The sequence below is a fragment of the Aotus nancymaae genome, unplaced genomic scaffold (genome assembly GCF_030222135.1).
Source record: "Aotus nancymaae isolate 86718 unplaced genomic scaffold, 86718_ANA_hifiasm-v0.15.2.pri h1tg000006l, whole genome shotgun sequence".
In the NCBI taxonomy this organism is placed as follows: Eukaryota; Metazoa; Chordata; class Mammalia; order Primates; family Aotidae; genus Aotus; species Aotus nancymaae.
Window position 1 is genome coordinate 68,621,356 of NW_026988417.1, and position 14,688 is coordinate 68,636,043.

At 35.2% G+C, this 14,688-nt stretch overlaps 1 protein-coding gene across 7 annotated transcripts in view; it reads right to left on the minus strand.

Annotated features, from left to right (window-relative positions):
- Positions 1–719: 719 nt before the first annotated feature.
- The window catches only part of G3BP2 (G3BP stress granule assembly factor 2), an 83,931-nt gene continuing 69,962 nt past the window's right edge, over positions 720–14,688 (minus strand). For 4 of the 7 annotated variants that reach the window (XM_064367981.1, XM_064367970.1, XM_064367992.1 and 1 more), the window contains exons 5-12: positions 13,917–14,007; positions 12,741–12,843; positions 12,042–12,222; positions 10,965–11,063; positions 6,304–6,406; positions 5,030–5,158; positions 4,269–4,387; positions 720–3,630 (exon numbers count right to left, since the gene is read on the minus strand). In XM_064367981.1, the coding sequence (XP_064224051.1) occupies positions 3,358–3,630; positions 4,269–4,387; positions 5,030–5,158; positions 6,304–6,406; positions 10,965–11,063; positions 12,042–12,222; positions 12,741–12,843; positions 13,917–14,007 (1,098 nt within the window). In that variant the 3' untranslated portion in view covers positions 720–3,357. The remainder of the gene's footprint in view (positions 3,631–4,268; positions 4,388–5,029; positions 5,159–6,303; positions 6,407–10,964; positions 11,064–12,041; positions 12,223–12,740; positions 12,844–13,916; positions 14,008–14,688) is intronic. The other 3 variants (XM_064367999.1, XM_064367997.1, XM_064368004.1) reach the window with 1 other exon arrangement.

The following is a 14,688-nucleotide window of genomic DNA, read 5'->3' on the forward strand; positions in this document are numbered from 1 at the left end:
TTTTATCCCCTTTAAAAAAATGTTTTTCCATAGCCATAGTTAGATAAATTATGACTAAAAGTCAGTTTATAAAAGGTTTAATTCTTCCTTCCCCACTAAGATTAAGCAATGGTTATTCTGGTTTCTCCCCAGTACTACTTTGTGAAGACTGATTTAGGAATCTTAAAGTGTTATTAATGTCAGGTAATATTCAAATGTTATCATCCCCTTTAGGAAGGAAAAGGCTCAGCTTCTAAAATTACATATGCTTTAGGACCTCATTTTTCATTGAAAGCATGACTAAGTATGGCTGATTACATCAATATTCTTGCAGAGCTTAATAAGTTAGTTCCAATTTCTGAACCTGAGTCATGTCCATAACTTCAGGTAACCTCAATCTTCTCATCCCTTCCTTTCTCCTTTCCTTGTGAGATGCAAGGCAGAAATACTTTAGAAAATCCAAAATTGTAGTCTACTTTAAACGATTCTTACTGTTCTTACTACTTATTATTCTCTTCTAATATTCAACCTGTATACCAGCTGTCTAACTGGACTGGGGTAGATCTCTTACAATGTCAAGTGTTACTTAAATGTTTTACTTTTTTCATATATCAAATTTCACAAATAAATTGTTCTAAAACCCAACTGCTTATTATTCCCACTTAGTCTGTATGAAATGCAACTGGGAGAAAACATTTGGGAACATAAGAACTATAGATTAAATTAGGGACGTAGATAAATGCTGCAGACATCAGTAGTTTATTGTTTAGTCCAAACACATTCAAAATGGAAACTCAAAGAATACTTTCCACCTGAAACAATTAAACTAGATTCTACTAGCATATAATGCTTAACACATTACAGCAATAAAGATGGTAATCCATTGTCTTCTATACCTACTAAAGCCAAGATGGTAAAGCCAATTTGGTTGCAATAGTGTCATAAGGATAGAATATTACCATCAAAAAATAAAACAAAATCAGCAAATAACAGTAATGGTAGATGAATATTTTTACTCTGGTTCACTGAAAAGAGGACAAAATGTTAAAAGTCCACAGTACTGCAGGTGAACAATCACCATGTAAACTTCTCCATAAGATGTTTTAATGTTTTATTCATGGTATGTAAAGACTGAAGCTGAATGGCTCTTTGCTCTACTTTTCTATTACACTTAACATTTGTACTTTTGGTGCCAGAACAGTTTTCATGGATGGCAGGGCAATATCCTGAATTGGAAATTTTATATATAAAAAATGGGAAATAGAAATAGAAGAATAGAGGAAAATATGCTTGGGGGGAAAAAAACATTGACAATAAAACAGCTGCTTCTTTGAAAGTAGTATTAATAAAGGCTTCAAAACTCCAAAGTAATTTTCTGGTAAGAACTTCAAGTACTATACATCAGAAAGTATAAAACTGTTTCAAACAAACAAAGAAAAAAGAATCCTTAAGCCCCCCAAAATGGAAACAATGGAAATCTGCGTCCCCAAAATATATCCAATAGTGCAACTTTTCCTCAAACATGGAAGACCTCATTCAAAGGGGAAAAAAGAGACAGATTTTACTTATATTGCCCAGTACATAAAAAACAAAATACATCCATCATTTGCTAGTTTACTAAATAGCAAACAGTTTCATAATTCAGAACCAATTTGCTACTATGTCAAGTGCATATCTTGTTTGTTTTACAAAGATAGAATGGAGAAGTCTTCCATGCTAATGAGCAGCTTTAAGTGGTCACACTTATTTACCTCACTTCCTGCCTGAAACATCAGAAACTGGTATTTACTGATTGTTCCAAGCATAAAATTGGATAAGCTTTGCCATACTTGTGGTTTACTGGAACTTGCTATAAAGACAGACAGTAATCCAGCAGCTACAAACTTTGCTCACAGAATTGTTTAAAGATTCATGTAAAAATAAAAGATGTCGTCCCAGACTTAAATTCAGGAGCCACTCGGGTGCTGACATCAGTTCAAGAATTGTGCAAAATGAATGACAGTTCCCTGCCCCCCAAATAGAAAATGCAAACACTTAAGAGCTGCTGTTCTTTTCTCTGAAAATTGCAGTATCCTCACTTCAGGCTTACTTGCCATTTATGGAATCTGACTGCTTTTAAAATGTCACTAAAAATGTACATCGAGCTGACTGACTTTCCCAAGCGCTTAAGTGATACGTTTCAACGTCCACATTCTAGCCAAGAGAAAAGTCAACTAGACACTTACTCAAATAACTGACTTCCTCCTTCCCTCTCCCCACAAACACAGGACTCCCTCCCTCCCACAGAGAACACAAAGTTTTTAACTGAAGAACAAGATAAATAATATGCTAGTCCATTTTACTGATTTTAAAGATACTGCAATTTTTATACATTTCGATGATTTTTCAACATTTTGCAGCTGTTTGGCTTTGCAGCACAGCAATTCATACACTATACTGTACAAAATTACCAGCAAGACTGGAATGATGTATTAATAGAAGGCACCATCATGCTTATTACATTACCAGAGAACAAAAATACAGTAAAGACAATTATCACTGTACACAGCTTAAAGAAAGGAAAAAGGGGAGGAGGAGTGTGTTGAGCAGCCAGCCATCCCTGTACTGAAGAGGGGCAGGTAGAAAAATCTTAGATATGGAGCTACTAAATCTGGTCTAATAGTCAAGACCATCGCATTTGAAGTTCTAATTTCTGTTATTTAGTTCATAACTAAAATGATTTCCTTCTGGAATATACTTGTAGTCTTGTTAAGGTTTATGTGTACACACGCTGGTCACAGCAAGCAGATAAAATGCCCTCATCATTTCACAAACTATTCTCTACTGGAAAAGAAGATGAAAGATTTTTTTCCCTGTTGCCACCTGTTGCAGATGTCAATGTTAATAAGTTCAGAGTACCCATTAGTGCATTTTGATGAGTGCATAACAAGTTTCTGTTGGTTTGTATTTTTGGGGGGAGCCAAGAAAAAAGGCAAGATTCTCCAATTGCACAAATTGCACTATTTGTATTCCCAACATTACAGGCAGAAACAGTAACACTTAAACAAAATGTGCAGCAGAAGATTTTTTTTGACTCAAAGGACCTGAATTCAGTGGGCATGTCCTTTTAAGTTCACTTTGTCGTAGATAGTTTAAAATATGGTCAGTTCTCAGTCCTTAATTCTCCAAGTCTAGATTTATAAATTAACAATGTGAATCCTGTTGTGAAACTGGGGAAATAATGTCCACCTCAATTTAACTGATAACCAAAAGATGCTTTTCACATCAAAGAAATGATCAAAAAGGCTGTGTCACATTCCAAAGCCAAAAAAAAAATTAACAAGAATGCAAACACGATGAATATTGTACCACTGCCAAGACTTTGCCAACAGTGGAGCTTCAGCGACGCTGTCCTGTGAAGCGGCCTTCCATTTGCCCGGTTCCTCTTCCAGAGCCAAGTTTCTGAGCCATGCCACCCCTTGGAGGAGGTCCTCTTCCATCACGATCACGCATCATTCCGCCACCCACAATTCCACGTGGACCACCAGGACCTCGATCATTGCGCCTAATATCCCTGCGATCATCACCACCACCTCTGGTTTCTCGCTCTCTTGCAGCTCTTGTTTTTTTCTCTTCCACATTTAAACGTACTTCTCCTCGAAACATAATCGGCTTTATAAAAGAGGAGAAAAATATTTACATGGGCAAGTTAGACAGCAATAGAAATGTATTACTCTGAACAGATAAGTTAGATAAGCGTAACCCCCCATCCCACCCCACTCCACTAGAGACAAGGTCTCAGCTATAACCTAGGCTGGTGAACAGCCAATGGCACAATCATGGCTCACTGCAGACATGACATCCTGGGCACAAGTGATCCTCCCACCTTAGCCTCCTGAGTAGCTGGGATTATAATAGGTATCCACCACCACAGCCAGCTACTTTTTTTTTTGGTAGATATGATGTCTCACTGTTGCCCAGGCTGGTCTTGAACTCTGCTAGGGTCAAGCAATCCTTCTGCCATAACCTCCCAAAGTGCTGAGATTACAAGTGTGAGCCACTATACCCTGCCAAAATTCTTAACATGCAATCTTTCCCAACTTTTTCAGCAAAGCGAGCAACGAAATTTAAATGATCCACATCTTAGACTTTAAAACTGCTAACAAATCTTTATTCATTGCATAAATACTCTTTAATAATTCACTATTTTTAGCTTTACTATTAAAAGATTCTCTATGGTTTTTAAATACCCCAAATTAATATATACGACAGAAATAATAGTCTTGAATTATGCCCTTTAAATCACTTACTTTTGCAATTAAGATTCTCTGAACTGGTTCAGAGTCATCAAAAACCACAAAACCAAAATTTGGAAGCTTTCCTCCAACACCCTTGGTATTGATGCGAAGTTCCACAACGTTTCCAAAACCTGTGAAAATATATATTACACCAAGGGTTAAATATTTTTAACAAGTTCCACAACGTTTCCAAAACCTGTGAAAATATCTATTACATCAAGAGTTAAATATTTTTAACAGAATACTTTTGATGGTTGTAATTGTTCAGGATGAATAATCTTAATCTCCTTGATCCATTTTAAAAGAAAACTCGCAAGCTTCTACACACAGTGATAGCTAAGGTACATTTATTCAAGCAGGCAATCACCTAAGATACCAAGTAGCCTGACTGCATTTCTGCATCCTTGTTACCTTTCTGCATCTTTGTTAGTCCTTTCAAAAGTAAAGTTAATTGCATAATTTGGAAAGACAATGTAGTTTCTCCTAATATATTGACCCATTTGCCAAATGAATCCTGTATCTCTGAATTTATGACTGATTTATCCAGCTGTTTCTTCTAAACTCTGTTGAACTAGACCAAGTCAACACTAAGCAGTCACGGAGAAACATCTGATAGTCATCTACTCCCTTCCTCTCAACTGAGGTGAGACTGGTAGCTGGACACAGTATAAAGAGAGAAACATTTAAAAAAAGTAGTTATTAAAAAAGCTCTATATGCTTCTTGCTTAATTTAAAATGATTTAAAAACTTTTACAGCAAAATAAATCACTTACTCATGAAGAATTCTTTCAGTTCATTTTCATCAATATCATGTGGCAAGTTACCAACAAAAAGTTGATGACTATCTGGATAGCGAATTATTCTACGGTTGTCAGAGTCATTCTGTTCCATATCTCCTCTGCCTGAAAACAGAAATAGAGCAGATATTAAAGTTTACAATATCATAAACACTACTTCAAAGGAATGAATGTAAAACTCACTTACTATCGATATTCCTGTTTTAGCTTACTAAGACTAGGTGAGCTTCTTGAAAAAGAGGCAAAAGTACCTATTATTAGTAGGTTAGAAAACAGCATGACACTAAAATGTAAAGTGAGGACAATGACTAGGTTGCTAAAATAGCTTCCTCTAGATCTACTGGACTGATTATACAAAAATCAAGTATTAGTAGTACAGGTATTCCACCTTAACCAAACTGCTGCCATCACCCAGGAACCAAGCAGACTTCACATAATGAGGTACAGACTGCTAAATATTTGCTTAGTCTTTTGAAATTCAAAATTATTTGGCTGTATGACATTATAGCAAAATCAATAAATTTTAACAGCAATTATCACATTTATGTAGTCTATACATTTTAGTGTGTATGTATATAGATATAAATAAAATCTTACTTGATTCTCTCAATAACACAGAACACAGTGAGGCAAATACAAGAATAATCTGTGTAATGTTTGACATAAAAGCTCAGAATTTAAGGTCTCACTCAAGATCCTAAGTTTAATCAGTGACAAATTTACAACTAGTTTACTTTAAAAAACAAAAAACATTGTAAATGTGATAGTCACTATCTCCATCTCTCCCCATCTTCTTTCGAAAGCAATCTAAAAATTCTTACACAGTTCAAATAAAAATATTACATGTATAGCTAACAATGTAAACAAGTCAAAAATCATGGCAACTTACTTAAAAATCAAAATAAGAAGAATCTAGGTGTGTTTACTGTTTATCTGTGAAGAGACAGTGCTAAGAAAGTAGGTTATTGGCAGCTTGGTTTTCAATTCTTAAAACCAGTGACAATAACCAAATAAATCTTGTTAAGTCTTTTACTCCTTCAAAATATGTCTCCATGGCATGTCAACCAATCCTCCCTAAAAACTGGTTATTCACCCCAGATACTATTTTAGCGGGTTGCTCACATCACATCTTCAAGCAATTTGATACTATACAGCTCTGTGTATAGAACACGTAATAGTTTTTGGGTTTTTTTAAGTTTAGTCTTTTTCAACCTTACAAATGTTAAATGCTAAAGGCGGAGGTGACTCACCTGGTCTTGGTCCTCTAGGAGGGAAACCAGGTCGTTCTCTAGGTCGCTGTTCACGCACACGAGGTGGCTGAGATTGAACTTCTGGTTTAGCTTCAACTCTTGGCTAAAATATAAAGGAAAAAACACATTATAAAAAACACTCCACAGGAGAACAATCAACTAAAGCAACTAACAACAAGTCTCTAGTAGACACAATGATAGTTTTAAGTTTAGAATGTTTTTAACATAGTGTCCTATGTATATGAAAAATAAATTTTTATCAAGATATTCTGTACCAATCTAGGACTGTAGGTAGCTTTTGTTTTCCCACTCAAGGCTGTATAACTCACAATAAGATGCTTTTTACAGTTATATTTTTTCATTAAAGTTACATCAATACTGAAATAGCATAAAAAGTATTGCTACCAAAAAAAAAAAAATCACAAAAATGCAAGATGAACCACTCCATGTAAATAAACAAAATTAAAAGCCATCTTTATCTTAAGACAAAAATACATAACACGTAATTTCTGAAAATCTAGTTTGCTGTCCTTCAAATGTAATAGTGCTCAGTAGTACTGCCTAAATCTATGCCCATAATCTTAAAATCAGTATTTTTGTAGTTCAAAGTATAAAAATTAGCTTGCTCTAACACCTAAAATTGCTACCTTTAAGTTAAAATGCATGCTAAAAAGATGACAGAAACTTATAGAAACTCGTATGTAGCATCTCAAATAGTCAAACTCCTTTAGCTCCCTACTGTTCTTCCTTATGAGAAAAATACACATTTGAAGTATTGGCCCCAGTGATTTTCCCTAACTAGGAGGTTAGGAGTAATAGAACAGCTTAAGATGCCTACCGAAAGTTTCTGCCAACTGCTGAATTAAACATATAATTATTTTTAAAACAAAATTACATTGGCATCTGCTATTACCTTTTCCTCAAGACAACAGCTTTATCAGTATTCCCAACTTCTTCAGACCTTCTACTACCCAAATATTTATGGTCCAAGGAGACACAAAATAGATGAACCTACAAAGGATGCTGAAAATACCCAACAGGATATGGAGAACATGTCCTCAAATCAGAAAGCTAGTAATTTCAGTTCCGTATTTAAAGACGGTCATCTCTGAGGACCTCGGTCCACGCAGTGGCTCAAATTCTTTAATTATACAACAGATAGTGTAATTTAAAAGGACAAATTTTGATACAAAAATGCTTCTTTCAAAAATGAGAATTTAATGTAAATGATTTCAGCCACTGTTAGCAAAAAAGGGATATTAACTCCTTTGCTAACAGTTTAACAGAGTTTGCCTGCCTCTTCCCAAATTCTGTTTTCCTCTATGTCAATGTCCCATTTCCCTCAAGATGAAGTTGTTTACCATGTTCTACAATTCTACCAGTTATAAAATGAGTTATTTTAACTCTCTCCAGTTTTTTAAAAATTATTTATATGTATTTACTCCTATAAGGTCCATATCTTTTATTTTTTTCAGAGAGATATGGTCTTACTCTACTGCCCAGGCTAGAGTGCAGTGGCACAATCTTAGCTCACTGTAACCTCAAATTCCTGGGCTCAAGTGATCCTCCTGCCTCAGCCTCCCAAGTAGCTGAGACTACAGGCATGCTGTGCCCAAGGCCCATATCTTATTTTTACATCACCCAAAGAACCAAGCACAGTGCTATTAGACATAGATGTTCAGTAACTACTGGTTTATTTAAATTAAATTACATTTTTAGTTCTCTGATCCAAAACATGCAGGATAATGTGCTATGTCTGACAAGGATACTTAAGTGACAGCTCTGAGGCCACTGCTATCTATATTTGGAGTTTAATTCTCCATAATAATTTGATGCAAAATGTGATGCTGAAAAAGGCAATTATTTAGAAACTTCAGCTAAGGGGGTTTAAAGCATACCTCATTATGACTGTAAAACAGAATTAGAGAATAGATGTACTCTGTTAAATTTTAATGAAGCTAGTGTATTACTGGCAATTAATAAAAATAGCAAATGTACCTTTATTACAAAATTTAAGAAAAACCTTAACTCATCCAATCCAAATGTTATCAGAGAACTTGAGGCCCTGATCTTGACTGATTTAAATTCTTTTCAAAACAGATGATCAAAACACAACTACAAGTAGCAGAATAAAGTTCTTCCTTTTTCTTTTAAGGATGAAAATTAAAACCAGATAAAGTTAAATATTAATAATTTCCAACATCTTACAAATAATTCATGCCACTGATTTAGGAATCTGACTTTAGATATCTGATGATGCCAGTTCAAGAAAAATACAACAACAAAAAGCTAACAATGTCCCCTTCAGTAACTGATTGACATATGTTAACTAAGCCAGCTGCATACTTATAATTCTTCAGGTCTCCAATTTCATGATTAAAACTAGTTTTTCTGAACAGATAAAATGGCCAATATGCCACACAGTACTATGAGGGCTTTAAAATTAATTCCATGCAACCAGAAAGTATGATCAAATGACAAACTCACAAATGAAGGTCAAACAGAATATGAAATAAGTACAGAACCATCAAATCAAGTCAATAAAAGCAGGTATAACCACAAATAATAAGCCCTTCAATTAAACATAAGCTATTTAAGGTGAACTAGTCAATTTCCAGACAAAATCTTTTTTCAAGAAATTAACTTACCTACTTCTAAGTTAATGCCTACCAATATCCTGGAATTAATTTCCATAACCTATGTTCAAAGTACAAGAAAATGAATACTACACAAAAAGTAAAACTGAAGGATTATTAAATCAAGTAGAAATATCATCAATCCATTTTATGTAAAGCCTAAAGAGATTAGAATGTTCTTTTAAAGTTTAAATTCTAAACATTTAAAATTTTTGTTTTGTTAACAGGGTGGCATAGGAAATACAACTTCATTTCCTACAACTTGAAAACTAACTTCAAAAATACTCAAACTTAAGGAAGGAAAACTACTTAAGATATATATGAAGGTATTTTTCTGGGCAAGAGGCACGTCTTTGATGTAATCCTCTTTGATGTAAATACAGCTAAGATAAATACATGACTCTCCAGCAACGTGCTGAAGAGCTGCATAAGGTTTACATGAGGTGGAGCATGGTGGCTCACGCCTGTAATCCCAGCATTTTGGGAGGCCAAGGAGGGTGGATCACTTGAGGGCAGGAGTTCGAGACCAGCCTAGCCAACATGGCAAAACCCCGTCTCTACTAAAAATACAAAAATTAGCCAGGCGTGGTGGCGGGCACCTATAATCCCAGCTATTTGGGAGGCTGAGACAGGAGACTGAGCTGGGGAGGCGGAGGTTGCAGTGAACCAAGATAGTGCCACTGCCACCACACTCCAGCCTGGGCTATAGAGCAAGACTCTGTCTCAAAAAAATAAACATTTACATGAGTCACATATGGACTCATGTCCAACTGCATGACTTCAAAGCCCACCCCTACTATGTACACAACTGTGAGTTACTCTAGGCCTCAATTTTTCTATCTCTAAAACAGAATTAACAGTACTCACCCTAACAGGGTGGTTGTGAGGATTCACTGAGAATAAAAAGTGCTTCGCACAATGCTTGGCACATATCAAAGGCATAAACACTAGCTATTTTAACTTTTAACTGTTTAAACTCTCTGAAATGAAATAATCCAAAGGTTCCAAATCCAAATCTGATAGGAAATGAAGATTTCAAAAGAAGGGGCAAAAGTCATTTACTGGGTGTCCAGATGGGTTGAAAGGCACACACAATACTGGGGATTTCCTTTGTTAAGATGGAACTCTGGGTGGCCATCTTACATAAGGGTAATCACATATTTCCTGAATATCCAAATAAAAACAAAGAAAGTATCATGGGCGTATTCTACTTTTATGTAGCTGATCACGTGTCCTAACACCAGAAAAACTATAAAAGTTACTACCTTTAAAACCTCAAAATTTCACTGTTTAGAACCTATAAAAGACACTTATACATTAACATTTTAAGCATAAATTTTCTAGTGGAATGAAGTTTAATGCAAAATATAGGGAAAAAAAATTGGAAACCCTTTATATGCTGATAAACTTAATGAGAATTTAGTTCATTCTAAACTAAATCTAACAAACTTCTTAGGTAGGCAGTGTCTTATTTTCACATTTTTGAAAGCTCTGAAATGGTAAGATGACAAACAGACAAAAAGCAGAATACTAGAATGATCAGTTAAGGTGAACACTACAGTCATAAGTTGGTACAGGCTTCAATTAAGTGGTATGAACCATGTACACACCGAGAGCTCAGGCAGCGTATGTTAAAAAGTTTTGTTTTCTTTTTAAAAATGATTCTTTATTATGCCACACTACTTTGTGCTTCTCCGAATTTCTTACCTAAAATATTTTTGCTGAATAGAATTTGAAGCTTTTTAAAAAGGAACATTCTGTTATTTTAAGAAGCCTTTTAAATGACAATACTGCATATTGGTAAAAACCAACTTAATCTGTATTTCACACACCCAAACCCCAAATACCACCTATGTAGATGATGAATGGAGATTTGACATTTAAAGTGGGTGCACTGACATTTAATACAAGTTTTTTGTATATTTAATCCATAATTTCTGATTGACTCATTTTAAAAAGTATTTAAAAAATAAGCAATTGGCAATGTAACAAGGATACAATCCAATGTGTTCACAGATTGGTTACCTGTGAGACTGGTGCTTTAACATGGGGTGGAATTCCAGAGGAAGAAACAGTACCACTAGGAGGCAGGTTTTTACTGGTCACTGAAGCCCAGGAGAAAGCCTGCAGGAAATGCAACAAACCTAGACTACTAATCATGGAAAACCACCAACATTCCTACAGGGAAACTTCCAAATATATATTTTCTTTTCATTTCTAAACTATTGCTCTATATTGGAAGACTCCTAAAAGAAAGGCACACACACACATGCCAGTCTATGTGCCAGCTTTCAAAATCTCATTATGCAAGCTTATTTATAACTATTTTGTCTGACTACTAAATAAAACCACAAGCAAGTTCCTACGTACTCTAAGTAGATGAGCAAGTGGCAAACAAAACCACCAACATGCTAGAAAAATCTGAACCTAATAGAACCAATTTATTTCTCCTTTGGGGGTAAGACAGGGTGTGTGATGGTGTTAAAGGGAGAGGGAAGGATAGGAAAGAAGACAGTATTAGCTGGAAACTCTGACATTCACAAATTGAACAAAGAATCTCCTATCACTACCCAAATATACTTTAACCTTCAACTTTGAAGAAAGATAAAAGAAGTTTTAGGTAGGCTTACATGATACACTAAGGGTGTCACTCATCTTTCCAAGATAGTTTAATTGGTGTAGAAAGGAAACTGATCCCATTTAAACCACAAACAACAGGTATCTCTTCTTTTAATTACAGACCAACTTGTTTAAGTTGGGAAACTGCATGACTCCTGGTGCATCTGTGCTCAGAGAATTTAATACAGAATGAAAGAACAACTGACAGCCTTATACATGGATCCAAATAATTTCATATAAGTTACTAAACACTGCATACAGACAAGGATTCATCTTAAGTTATAAATTTCACTCTTAGAGGAGTATATTGCGGGGCAAGGAAACAATACAATTTTCTAAGGATAACAAAAAAACCCCACAGCTTATTTCATATATATAATTTACTCAACAATTTAACATTAATAGAACAAAGGCCATATTTCATTAATGGCACCAGATTTGAACATGTGATGTTGTAAGTCTAAAGAGTTACTTTGATCTAACCTTTGGTGGTTCTTGTGGCAGAGAAACAGGTTCTGCCGGAGGAGGAGTAGCAGACTTCTCCTCTAATTCTTCTAAGTTCTTCTCCTCCACTTGTGGTTTCAGCTCTTCAGTCTTTGTTTCAGATTCTGGCTCAGGTTCAGGTTCATGAGAGGATTCTTCCAAAGGCTCCTCTATGCCATTACTACAATAAAATATTTAGTTCACTTTTTAGTAGGAGTTCAAGTAAGACAAAATTCAATTTCTCTTTAATCCAGTGGGTGTAACTAGTCATATGCCAATAACCTATCCAAGATCTACAAAGTATTCAAAGCAAAATTCCAAAAAGAACTATAAGGCAGAAAGCAATAATACTCTCAAGTAGCAGTTCTTTAACCCCACCATTTAAAAACTGAATTACTAAGAATGTTTACTTTAGTGCTAACTACAAACCTTATTTTATAAAAATAAAATGCTTACTCTGTGTTGTCTTAAACACTACATTTTCAGTAAGGAACCATTATTTTGGTGCAAGCCATACTCAATTTTTGAATTAAATAAAACAGTTCTTTCCAAATTTCTTGCAAATATACAATAGGTACTCAAATACTGACCTAATAGGTGGTTTTATCAAAAATTTAGTTCCAACAATAATTCTAGGAACAAAAACCACCTTGCTGACATAGTTCATACCAAATGTAATCTTGCAAATACTATTCTTACGTCACAGGGTGAGCTTCGTAGTAACCACTGTTTGCATTTTCTTGCACAGGTTCAGGAGATGGTTGTCTTTCTTCTTGTTCCTCTTCTACTTCATCTTCTGATTCTGGCAATACATAATACAGCACATCTTTCTTAAAGAGGCTTCACAATTTCTAATGCACATATTTTTAACATGTTTAAGGAAGTGGTATGATAGCACAAAAGAAAATTAGACAATTTTCTTTCTTTTTTTTTTTGAGATGGGCATCTGACTCTGTTGCCCAGGCTGGAGTGCAGTGGTATGATCTCAGCTCACTGCAACCTCCACCTTCCAGGTTCAAATGATTCTCCTGCCTCAGCCTCCTGAATAGCTGGGGTTACAGGTATGTACCACCATGCCCAGCTAATTAAAAAAAAATTTTTTTTTAAATAGAGACGGAGTTTCACTGTGTTGGCCAGGCTGGTCTCAAACTCCTGGCCTCAAGTGATCTGCCCATCTTGGCCTCCCACAACACCAGGATTACAGGCATGAGCCAAGGCGCTCAGCCAAAAAAACATTTTTTTTCCCACAAAGGCATTCAATTGCAATATCCCCTGTTCTCTCAAAAGCTGAAAAGCAAGGATGAAGTTTAATATTTATTGTACTCTATTAGAAAACAAAACAAATCTTTTAGTAAGAAAAAGGTAGGACATAAGTTACATTAAAGGCACAATTTAGTTTCCTTTGTCACATCTATTTAATAGAGCAACAGTGACAAACTAACCACTGCATGTCAATGGAAAATCAATTAAATAATTATGGCATAGCCACAGCATGGATGGCCAATAAAGACATAGTACATTAAAAAAAAAAAAGAGCTTTGAGTCAGTGTAATTCCATATTTATAAAAATACATGTTGCCAAGTATAGAATCCAAACACCTTCTCCAATAGGCACCAAACTTGGTTATCTACAGGGGATGAGACTGAAGGGAACCTTTTTTCTTGATATCCAAATTTTGTGTAACTTCAAATAATGGACATCTCTTTATAACAGCAACGACAACAAAAAGACAACAACAACAAAAAAACAACAAAAGGATGTCTGACTCGTTACAATAAAGAAGCAAATTTCCTAAGCTTCATACTTAGAGAAATTAGTCCATAAAGAGTACCAACAGAACCCTTCTATCTTCGTTATCTTCAAAGTAACCTCACCTTCATCAAGTTCAGGCTCAGAATCACCAAAGACTTCATCTTCATAACGAAACATATCATTGTGAACATAGAATTTATTTGGAACAGATCCCTACAGGAGACAACATTTATTCCATAAATACCCAGAAATCTGGTATTACATAAAAGATCAAATTACATGGCATACACAATTTCTCATTTTAATACTAGAGAAATAATCTGGACTCAGTATAATTATCCAATGCTGAACATGCTATGATGTTTACATAAAGTAAAAATGTCACTCAAAAAATGTAATAGCAAAACCCACAATTACTTTTGCACCAACCTAGCAGAACCCAAGAAACAGCTATTTAATAAAAAAGAAACTAACAGAATTTTTCTATTTTGTTTTCAAATGTAATCTTTCAAATATACCTGTACTTTCTGTATTATTAATGTAATCTTTTTTTTTTTTTGAGACAGAGTCTCCTCTGTTGCTCGGGCTGGAGTGCAGTGGTGCCATCTCGGCTCACTGCAAACTCTGCCTCCCGGGTTCAAGCCATTCTCCTTCCTTAGCCTTCCAAGTAGCTGGGACTACAGGCGCCCAACACTATAGCTGGGATTACAGGTGATTGCCACTACACCCAGCTAATTTTTTCTATATTAATGTAATCTTAATCATCCCTTTGCACACTTATATCAGTATCTGACTTTTAATTCCAAATAGTCAAAGCATATGCATACACACACACAAGCGTGCACTGTCAAACAAACAGGTCAAACACAAATTTTTCAAAAATAGCAATATGCA